Source organism: Sinocyclocheilus anshuiensis, unplaced genomic scaffold (assembly GCF_001515605.1).
Source record: "Sinocyclocheilus anshuiensis isolate Anshui unplaced genomic scaffold, SAMN03320099.WGS_v1.1 scaffold1649, whole genome shotgun sequence".
Lineage (NCBI taxonomy): Eukaryota > Metazoa > Chordata > Actinopteri > Cypriniformes > Cyprinidae > Sinocyclocheilus > Sinocyclocheilus anshuiensis.
In genome coordinates this window covers 280,582-291,854 of record NW_015540982.1, presented here as the reverse complement: position 1 = coordinate 291,854, position 11,273 = coordinate 280,582, and the positions used below count along the sequence as shown (strand labels likewise).

At 38.5% G+C, this 11,273-nt stretch overlaps 2 protein-coding genes and 1 pseudogene across 3 annotated transcripts in view; all 3 read left to right on the top strand.

Moving 5' to 3' along the window:
• The window catches only part of LOC107690129 (interferon-induced very large GTPase 1-like), a 10,332-nt pseudogene extending 3,255 nt beyond the window's left edge, over positions 1-7,077 (top strand).
• A 201-nt stretch (positions 7,078-7,278) lies between these two features.
• Positions 7,279-8,363, top strand: LOC107690128 (interferon-induced very large GTPase 1-like). The gene has a single exon (XM_016488362.1). It carries the CDS (start codon positions 7,446-7,448, stop codon positions 8,361-8,363), a length of 918 nt encoding a protein of 305 aa, XP_016343848.1. The 5' UTR covers positions 7,279-7,445.
• Positions 8,364-9,655: 1,292 nt separating this feature from the next.
• LOC107690132 (GTPase IMAP family member 4-like) overlaps positions 9,656-11,273 on the top strand; it is a 7,402-nt gene continuing 5,784 nt past the window's right edge. For both annotated transcript variants that reach the window (XM_016488365.1, XM_016488364.1), the window contains exon 1: positions 9,656-9,802. In XM_016488365.1, the coding sequence (XP_016343851.1) occupies positions 9,781-9,802 (22 nt within the window). In that variant the 5' untranslated portion in view covers positions 9,656-9,780. The remainder of the gene's footprint in view (positions 9,803-11,273) is intronic.

Here is an 11,273-nt window from a genome sequence, read left to right as displayed (position 1 = left end):
TCCCAGAATTCCCTGCATGACACTTCATATTTGATGTTTTTTTGTTGAACTAACATGTTTCTTCTTACTTTTTTCTTATCAGTTGTGTACATTAGGGTTTAATCTTACATCTAATGTTGTTAAATTAATGTGTATTGCATTATTTCAGTATCGTGTGTCACCATGATGGGGTTTAGTGTTTGTGTGAATGACACTGTGCAACTTCTATATATAAGTATTGTCCTCCTCAGCTCGCAGACAAGCTGTTTGTGATGAGCTTTAGTTCATCATGTGACTTTCTCATCACCATCTGTTTTTGGTGGTTATCAGTGCATTACAATGGTTCAAAACAGATATTAACACTTCAATATGTTGGTTTATTAACATTATATCAGTTAATGAAATTACAGTATTTAACTGTAAATTTAAGTTAAACCCGTAAAACCTAAAATGTTGCTACTGTATTTTTTACGGTAAAATTCCGGCAACCACAGCTGCCGGTTTTTTACCGTAAATTTTACGGATTTTTTTTTACAGTGTAGCGGTGAACATGAGCAATTGGAATAACAGATTTTATTTATACAGCTGTTGAGTTAAAACACTTTTTCCTCCCACAGGAATCAGACTTTGGAATAAAGAACAGCTGGAGCAGAATATTGGTGCTCGTCCCCAGATTAATACAGATTTCAATGTCACAGCTTCAGACTCCATTAAGGACAAATCTAACTTACTAAATATTGAAGGTGGACTGAACCTGAGTGTCTTAGGTGGACTCGTCCAGGTTAGTGGAGCAGCAAAGTATCTCAAAGACATCAAGACGTCTTTCATACAGCAGAGACTGACGCTACATTATCATTCAACCAGCGAGTTTAAAGAACTGACCGTGAATCAGCTGCCTTCTGAAAATATTCCCGATGATGATAATGACATAGCCACACATGTAGTAACAGGAATACTGTATGGAGCAGATGCCTGCTTTGTGTTTGACAGACAAGTTTCTTCAGACGAGGACAAAAGGACAGTAAAAGGAGAAGTAAAAATGGCTCTAGAGAAACTGCTGGGTGTCATTTCAGTAGATGCAAACGCTGACCTGAACATGAATGACAAAGAGAAAACTGCAGTCAAAAACTTCACGTGCACATTTTATGGCGACTTCCAGCTGCCGTCTAACCCGACCACTTTTGAAGATGCGATGAAGGTTTTTGCTGATCTTCCGAAACTGCTGAAAGAAAACCAACAGCTGGCGGTTCCTCTGCGAGTTTGGCTTTATCCTCTGGACAAACTTCACTCAAGAGCTTCAAAACTTCAGAAAGACATCAGCATGGATCTAATGTTAGAAACCGAATCAGTGGTTGAGAGTTTATATACAGCTGAGATGAAATGCAGTGATCTTCTGGAAGACTCTCCTGCTGTGGCTTTTGCTGCATTTCATGATAAAATTCTGCAAATGAAGCAAAACTGTTACAAGTACAAGTTGAGACTGGTGAAGAAACTCGGCTCTCTGCTGCCAAACATCCGTGGAGACATGATGAAGGAAACAGCACTGAATGATCTTCTACAAGAACATGAAGAATCTCCATTCAATGAAAGTGACCTCACAGAATGGCTGAAAGAGAGAGAAAGTGAGTCTGAGATCATTAAGACAGTCCTCAGACAGCTGAAGGATTACGGTGCACAGGTGGAAGTCAACATAGATGCCATCATGATGGATCTGGAGGTTGGAAATCTGGTCAGTTACACGTTCACATCTCTGAACTGGTCAGACACGATCCTTCATAAACAAAAGATCTATCTGAGTTCTTCAACAAAAGGAGAAAATGTAGAGATAAGCCCTGATATCAAGCAAAAGTCTTGGCTCACTGCCAATATCCAAAAGACCATGAGGAGAAACCTGGAGATATTTAAGAACCTGATGAATTCAAAGGACCGTAAACCAGCCGAGTTTATTGTGTCCTGAAAAGAAATGGTGAATAATCCTGGCTCCTGTATTCTGCATCCATTCTGCTGTATGAAAGTGAATGTGAAGAAGCTGTTTGCTTCACTCCTCCGTCCAAACCAGTCTGTCCGGTCACTGAAGAGCTCAAAGGTCAGAGTGTGGTTCTGAAGGTGGTTCCTCCATCATGTCCTGCTACAGTGGAGCTCAGGTTACTGTATAAAGCGAAGCAGGACTCAGTCTGGAGATCTGAAGCTGTGCTGAAGGATCAAGACACAGTTACTCTGACTGATCTGAGAGAAGAAGCTGAGTATGAGATCAAATATGCTGCTCTGGGGAAACTCAACTACACCGCATACAGTGATGTTATGCATCTGAGGATCAGAGACAGTGATGTGATCAGAGTCACCACAAAGGTAAGATCATCATTCCTCTAATATCAGCTGAAGTGATCGAATAGAAATATATGCAGTTTTTTTAAGAGTGAGTTAAAAATACTATATAGATGACTTCTCCCCTTATTGTGATTTTTACACTTTAATAAGTTGGTAATAATAATCAAATGTGTCTTTCAGCAAAGTAGAAGGAACAGAGCGGTTAAGGCTTGGTACTGGAAAAGACTGATTAAAATAAATATGTTTTATTTTGTCCATTAATCAGAGAGAAGACAAGGAGTCTGGAACTGCAGGAATCACAGCAGATCAATATCCACAACAGGAAAAAACTGAAAGAGGAAAAATAGAGCATCTGTTTCACAGACTTCATCTTGAAATACAGGCATGATCATAAACTGAGAGCTGCAGATGTTCTTCAGTTAACTGCACATTCATTACAGTCCCATGAGTCTTGTGCTGAAGAAGAGCTGATTCAGACTTTCATACAGAAACTACTGATGATGAACTAAAGAGCAAGATACATTCAAACTGAAGAGATCAGTGAACAGGATAACACACAACAAAGAGACAGTGACTCACCTGAAGATGAGAGTGATATTTTTTATGAAATGTATTTTTCTAATAAAAGCACCAGTCAGTCTGATCGAATCCACCCGATGGATGTTCAGATGGCCGTGTTTCATTGTGCTGATGGTTTCCTGAAGCAGCTGATAGTGACTGAACTGTCTCAGTGTCAGTATGCTCTACCTCTGCTGGTTCCTGATCCATTCACTCAACAGATTGAGTTTCCTCTCTGGACATTCAGACAAATCAGCAAGAGCTGGAAGATGAGAAACATCAACAATGAAATCATCAGTCTAACCCAGCCGATCTACAGAGCACAAACTCCAATGGTGTGCTTCTTCAGGTTTGGCTCTGTGTCTTCATCCAAGTCTCATCTGATGAACAATCTGATCAATGAGAGACACCACACGTTCTTCCACAGGAACTGCCCAGGCAGCAGCAGAACCAGAGTCCTGATGGACGGAGGGGTGGAGATCGCCTGGTTCTGCCCTTCTGGATCATATGATGATAAATTCACTGAGTGTGTAGCGTTCTGTAGTCTACATGGTGATGCAGGAGACCATGAGAAACAGCTGCAGATCCTCACTGAAATGGCCTCAGTCAATGTTGTTCTTCTACCACAACTTCAGAGGTATGACAGAAATGCAGCAAATATCCAAAACCTGTACAAGAACAGAAAGCCACTCATTTGTCTCCTTACTGAGGATGAATCTGCTGTAACTGAGATGAGGAAAGGGAAATTCAAGATCGGTCTGAAAGACAGAAATCAGTCAGATTTCTCTAAAGAACTCAGAAGAGCTATAAATGATTGTCTCTCAGAATCATCTTCCACTTTCAGACTTGAAGATGTGTCCAAACACTCAGACATCAGAGTAGATGAGGAAGATGATGATGAAGACTGCAGGAGAGGAAGAGAAGCAGCACAGCAGATGATGAGTTTACTGCAGAAGAAAGATCTGACAGAAATCAAAGAATCATTTCTGCCTCATCAGGGGAAACTGTGGCATCAGTGGAGTCAGAGGAACAAAAAACTACATCGACCTCCAGCAGATGAGATAGAAACTGACATCAGTAGAAAACACACAGAAATTGAGAAACTCCGTCAACAGCAGCATAAATCAGACATCAGTGAGTTTATGAAGGTCTTTATTAAAGTAATTAACTCAGATGCTGCAAATGAGAAGATGTTTTTCACCAAATGGCTCAGAATCCTTCTGGATGAATATACATCAGCTGATCTGTCTGCTCTACATCACACATATGATGAAAAGTGGTCAAGAGTTGAAAGACTGAAGGAGAAACACGATAAACCTGAACAACTCAAAGCTGCACAGACTGAATTTGAGAGAATATCTGAGGAACTTCAAGCTGCAAACTTTGGTTTGGAGCACATCATGAGGGAGATCGGTCAAATCTATGAATCTGTGAAGAAGAACAAGAAATACCTGCAGTCTGACTTTTCTTCTCTCCCGAGTCTTGCAGCAGAGATGATGATCTCTGGATCTCCACTGGAGCTGATGGATGGGGATGCTGCTCATGTTCCTCTGGTCTGGATCTCTGCTGTTCTAGATCAACTCATCCAGAAACTGGGAGACCAGACCAGAGTCTTTGTGCTGTCAGTTTTAGGGATCCAGAGCTCTGGGAAATCCACCATGCTGAACGCCATGTTTGGACTGCAGTTTGCCGTCAGTGCTGGCAGAACAACTAGAGGAGCTTTCATGCAGCTGGTCAGAGTCTCAGACGAGATGAAAACACAGATGAGGTTTAACTACATTCTGGTTGTTGAAACTGAGGGTCTTCATGCTCCAGAACTGACTGGAAGATCAATAAGACATCATGACAATGAACTGGCCACATTTGTTGTAGGTCTGGGAAATCTGACACTGATCAACATCTTTGGAGAAAACCCATCTGAGATGCAGGAGATTCTTCAGATTGTTGTTCAGGCCTTTCTGAGGATGAAGAAGGTCAGACTGAATCCCAGCTGTGTGTTTGTGCATCAGAATGTTTGGAATGACACAGCTGGAGAGAGAAACATGAAGGCAAGGAGACGACTGCTGGAGAAACTGGATGAGATGACTAAACTCGCTGCTAAAGATGAAGTCTGTGATGCTGAATGTTTCAGTGATGTGATTAGATTTGATGTTCAGAAAGATGTGAAGTATATTCCTTAGCTCTGGGAGGGCAGCCCACCGATGGCTCCACCAAACCCAAACTACTGTGAGAATATTCAAGAACTGAAGAAAACTATTATGTCTCGTGCCTCGAAATCACATGGAATGAGTCTGATAAGCTTCAAATATCGTATTAATGATCTCTGGGAGGCTTTACTGAAGGAACGATTCGTCTTCAGCTTCAGAAATTCCTTGAGATTTCAGCCTACAGGAAACTATAGACTGAATACAGCAAATGGTCCTGGAGTCTTCGCAGTGCCATGATGGAAACTGAGAACAAACTACACAACAAAATAGAAAATGAAGCGATTAATGAGATTAAAGAAACTGATCTTCGAAGAGAAATGAAGAAGACAAGTGAAGAAGTGAAAACATCAATGTCTGAATTATTTGAGAGAGAGAGAGAGAGAGAGAGACAGAGATAAATATATACTGATTCAGTGAAAAGCATAATTTGAAATCAAAATCAAAGATGTTCAGGAAAACATTGTGAGAGAAACAAAGAGGAAATTAAATGAAGTTCTTCAGCAGCGAGACCTGAAGAAAAGGATCGATGCTCAGAGGACACATCATGAAAACACTCTCTGTGAAAAGAGCAAAGAACTCGTCTTAAAACTCAGAGACAAAGCAAACAATGAAGAAACAGTTTTCAAACAGAGTTTGATGAGTTTTGGAAACAGTGGATAAAGATGATCATCAGAGACACTCCTGCAGTCAGAGACATTGATGTAATGAGAGATGTGAGAGAGATACTCAGTGACAGCTATGAAAGTCTTCCTGTAGATCACTGGAGGGAGAGCAGGGGTATTTTCACTGTGCAGAGTTATTCAGATTATGTCAAACTAAAGAAACCCAGTGGAATTACAGGAGCTTTTACAAAGGTCTACAGATCAGATAAAGAGGTGTTTCATGACATTCTCTCTAAAGAGGATGAAGCCCAAATAAGATCATTAGTCACAGATGTTGCTGTGCAGACAGACAATGATTCAGTCATTTAACATTTCAAAGATGGGCTACAACATCATCTGCATTCACCAACTCTGATTACATCAGAGCAAGAGTAACAGAACATGAGGAAGGATCAGTGAATTATGTGTTCAAGAATGAATTCTTCATGCATTTGGTTCTGTCCATCTGTGAGAGAGCAAACAAGATGATCACTGACCAACACAGACTGTTCAGAGACGACAATGGTCCTGTAATATATGTTGAGAAGAAGAGAGAAGAGTATTATAGTGTTTTCCTGAAATACTGTCATGGAGCAACATCAGCTGTTATTTTTGGTGAGATCATCTGTCAGAAACTGAAAGAGCCCATTGAGCAGAGCGTCTACAAGAAGACTGCCAGAGATATAGCAGATGAAATGAGATCAAACTGTGAATCACTGAATGGAAACAGATCAAATCTGGAGAAACACATCCTGAAGACACTGGCGGAAGAGGAGGATTTTAACAAATACATGAACTACATTGATAAAACTCTTGAAGTGATCTCTGGGATTATCAGAAATGTTGTCAGTCGGTACATCACTGATAAGTTCAGTGTCAGTGTTTTACCCAAGATGGAGGAGAACATTAAACTCCTGCAGCAGAAGATCATGAAAGCAGCTCATGAATCTACTGAACATGTTCAAGAGAACAGAGGAGATGCTGGTTTGTGGTTGAAGAGTTTCACACAGCAGCTCTCAGATGAGCTGATCTTCTCTGAAAAAGACCTCAGTGGAGTCAATCATGATTATGTTGAGGATTTCAAACTGTTAGAAGATGTGATAAAGAGAGAACTTCCTGCTATAATGTATGACATCAGCAGGAGATTCAACAGAAAGACATTTGATGAAAAACTGGACTATGAAGACAGAACAGATGAGCTTCTGATTGATCACTTCTGTCAGTGCTGTTGGATTCAGTGTCTGTTCCAGAGAGATCTGGAGAAATACTACATGAAAACATTTGATGGCTATGGTGAGATCCCAGACAACTGGAGAAGATACACAAAACAGGATGCTATTGAGAGTTTGAATACATACATGTAATTGAAGAAATGAAATAAGCTTGATTCACAGTTAAAATTATGTTTCTGTTCCTCACTTAACCCCACATAATATATCAGAGAGAGGTTCTGTTGAAGTGTTTGTTTCAAAAGACTGTAAATGTCCTTCATACCAGTATCTGTAACTTTATGACAATATATGTATGAACAAAATGTCTATTGTCTGACAATATCAAATAAGATCATTAGTCACAGATGTTGCTCAGCAGACAGACACAATGATTCAGTCATTTAACATTTCAAAGATGGGCTACAACATCATCTGCATTCACCAACTCTGATTACATCAGAGCAAGAGTAACAGAACATGAGGAAGGATCAGTGAATTATGTGTTCAAGAATGAATTCTTCATGCATTTGGTTCTGTCCATCTGTGAGAGAGCAAACAAGATGATCACTGACCAACACAGACTGTTCAGAGACGACAATGGTCCTGTAATATATGTTGAGAAGAAGAGAGAAGAGTATTATAGTGTTTTCCTGAAATACTGTCATGGAGCAACATCAGCTGTTATTTTTGGTGAGATCATCTGTCAGAAACTGAAAGAGCCCATTGAGCAGAGCGTCTACAAGAAGACTGCCAGAGATATAGCAGATGAAATGAGATCAAACTGTGAATCACTGAATGGAAACAGATCAAATCTGGAGAAACACATCCTGAAGACACTGGCAGAAGAGGAGGATTTCGACAAATACATGAACTACATTAACACTCCCAGAGATCACTACAAGAGTTTCATCAGAGATGAAGTCAGTCGGTACATCACTGATCAGTTCAGTGTCAGTGTTTTACCCAAGATGAAGAGGGACATTGAACTCCTGCAGATGAAGATCATGGAAGCAGCTCATGAATCTACTGAACATGTTCAAGAGAACAGAGGAGATGCTGGTTTGTGGTTGAAGAGTTTCACACAGCAGCTCTCAGATGAGCTGATCTTCTCTGAAAAAGACCTCAGTGGAGTCAATCATGATTATGTTGAGGATTTCAAACTGTTAGAAGATGTGATAAAGAGAGAACTTCCTGCTATAATGTATGACATCAGCAGGAGATTCAACAGAAAGACATTTGATGAAAAACTGGACTATGAAGACAGAACAGATGAGCTTCTGATTGATCACTTCTGTCAGTGCTGTTGGATTCAGTGTCTGTTCCAGAGAGATCTGGAGAAATACTACATGAAAACATTTGATGGCTATGGTGAGATCCCAGACAACTGGAGAAGATACACAAAACAGGATGCTATTGAGAGTTTGAATACATACATGTAATTGAAGAAATGAAATAAGCTTGATTCACAGTTAAAATTATGTTTCTGTTCCTCACTTAACCCCACATAATATATCAGAGAGAGGTTCTGTTGAAGTGTTTGTTTCAAAAGACTGTAAATGTCCTTCATACCAGTATCTGTAACTTTATGACAATATATGTATGAACAAAATGTCTATTGTCTGACAATATACAGTAGATGTCTTTTTCATTACATTGTAACAGTTTCACAGAAACTTATTGCATAACCTTGTGGCAGCAATGAAAAATTTAGTGCTTTGCATTTGAAAAAATCACCTTGACAAATGTGCAGCATGTTTGCAAGAACTACAGATTTTTGAACTTCTGCATGTATCTGATGGCATTAGAAATGACATTTGGTATGTTTTGTGTACACTGTTGAAGAAAATATGCAATTGTCCTGTTGCAAGTATGCCTTTTTCTTTAATGCAATACTTTTGTATTATAACCGAACACGTTATTGTATTTGTTTTGTTAAGAAAGTGGTTTATTAAGACACACCACACATGTTATTGTTCTAAGCCTTTATTGATCAAATGTTTATAACATATATTAGCAAGAGTATAGCTAGAGATGAAACATGTATTAGCAAGAGCTTTGAAGAAAAGGGATGTTACCATTGAATGCTGAAGCTGTCAAATAAGAAGATCACGGAGGAGAAAAATTAGAAAATGGAAGGCTTTTTATGAGAAACTTCTATAGGGCATTTCCAGACCTTTCACAAGACATTGGAATGCTTCTCAGCAACCAAGCTTGCAAATTATATGCTTGTGTTTTTATTTCTGTTTTCATATTAGTATTTTGTGTGTAAAGTGTTTGACCTGTAGACAATAAAACTATATTATAACTACGAAACTCGCCTGCCAAAAGACTCAGATTTCTGAACTAGAGCAGAACAGACCACGCAGAAGTCTTCTGTGATCTATTTTGTAAGTATAAACTCAGATGCTTATGAGATAGGACAGATTTGACTTACTTTACCTAACCTGAGAATAAATAAAATAAGGTAGAAGGTGTAGGAAATCAAGCACCATAAAACATGTTTTTATTGTTTTTATTACTAACGGGAAATGTTCTTCATATTTCACTGTGATATTTATTGATGGGAGAATTAAAGAAGCTTTTCAAAACTCTGAATCTAATGATTCACTGTTAAAGTACTCATAATAGGCTGAGGGCACCTGCTGGTCAAAGCATTGCAAATACAATGAAAATGCATTCCAAACGTGTAGCTGTGTTTTCAGTGTGTTGTCGTGCTGCTGTTCGCCGGAAGTAGGCGCCAGATCTGCGCTCAGACTCTCACTGATGATGCTTGATCTTCCGCTTCCGCTACAACTGATAACAGAACAATAACAAACCCAGCGAAACTCGACAACAACTCCGTCAGACACCAGCATCATGTCTAGAAACGCTTTTCCAGGTGTGTACACATCAGTAAATCACTCATTAGTTACGCTATGCGTGTGTTTGTGTGTCCGCTTGGTGTTTGTTTATGTCTAAACAGCTAAACTTTATTAGCAGCCTGTTTATGAACTTGTGTCCTTGATAACTAGGGTTGCCAACCGTTCCAAACGACCGCGTTTCGACTTCAGTAAATCAGATTGAGCGAATGCAAACAACGTGATTCCAACATCCAGCCACGCAAGAAAACTTGCTTTTTACCTGAGGGAAGACGTATTTCTCTAATGTATACCTAGATAAAACAATTTACATTTAAGTAACTTCCAGCGTATTCTTAACCTTGAATATCGTTATTAAAGGGGTCATATGATGCGATTGAAATTTTTCCTTTCTCTTTGGAGTGTTACAAGCTCTTGGTGCATAAAGAAGATCTGTAAAGTTGCAAAGACTAAAGTCTCAAATCCAAAGAGATATTCTTTATAAAAGTTAAGAGTCAGCCACACCTACCTAAAACGCCCCGTTCTAACACGCCCCCACATGTCTACCTCACTATGTGGGAAGCGAGTTTTTTTGGGCAGTGTAGAGTAGGGCTTGTTGTTTGTCATTTCTCCGATCACAAATGCAGACAGGGTTTTATGTTTACGCAGCGCGATACGCAACGCAACATGTAAAAAGACAGTATAAGTCATTATAATCAGTAATTATGTCCCCACTGGATGCAGCTCATCAAGCCTGCATTTATTTGATCAAAAATACAGGAAAAAAAAGGTAATTTTGTGAAATAGCCTATTATTGCAATTTAATAAAACAGTTTTCTATTTTAATATACTTTAAAATATAATTTATTCCTGTGAAGCAAAGCTGAATTTTCAGCATTATTACTCCAGTCTTCCTTCAGAAATCAATCTAATATGCTGATTTATAATCAATGTTGGAAACATTTTTGCTGCTTCATATTTTTTGGGACCTGTGATACTTTTTTCAGGATTCATTGATAAATAAAAAGTAAAAAAAAAAAAAAAACAGTGTTTATTCAAAATAGTAAAAAAATTTGTGTTACAATATACTATTCAAAAGTTTGGGGTCAGTAAATTTTTTTAAAGAAATTAATACTTTTATCCAGCAAGGATGTGTTAAGAAACTTTTAGAATACTTTTATTCAGCAAGGATGTGTTAAATGCATAAAAAGTGATATTGTTAGAGAATATTTCTATTTTTAATAAATTCTGTTCTTTTTAACTTTTTATTTTGTTTATGGAACACAGGTTCCAAAAAAATATTAAGCAGCACAACAGTTTCAACACTGATAATAAATCAGAATAAGAATGATTTATAAAAGGATCATGTGACACCGAGGACTGGAGTAATGATGCTGAAAATTCAGTGCTGCTGCATCACAGAAATAAATTATATTTTAAAGTATAATAATTAAGATAGGAAACCAATACTAGAAATTGCAATAATATTTAACAATATTACTGTTTTTTTCT

What these genes read in the sequence shown, in the direction of transcription:
- LOC107690128 (XM_016488362.1), top strand. Translation starts at nt 7,446, where the DNA reads ATGCATTTGGTTCTGTCCATCTGTGAGAGAGCAAACAAGATGATCACT.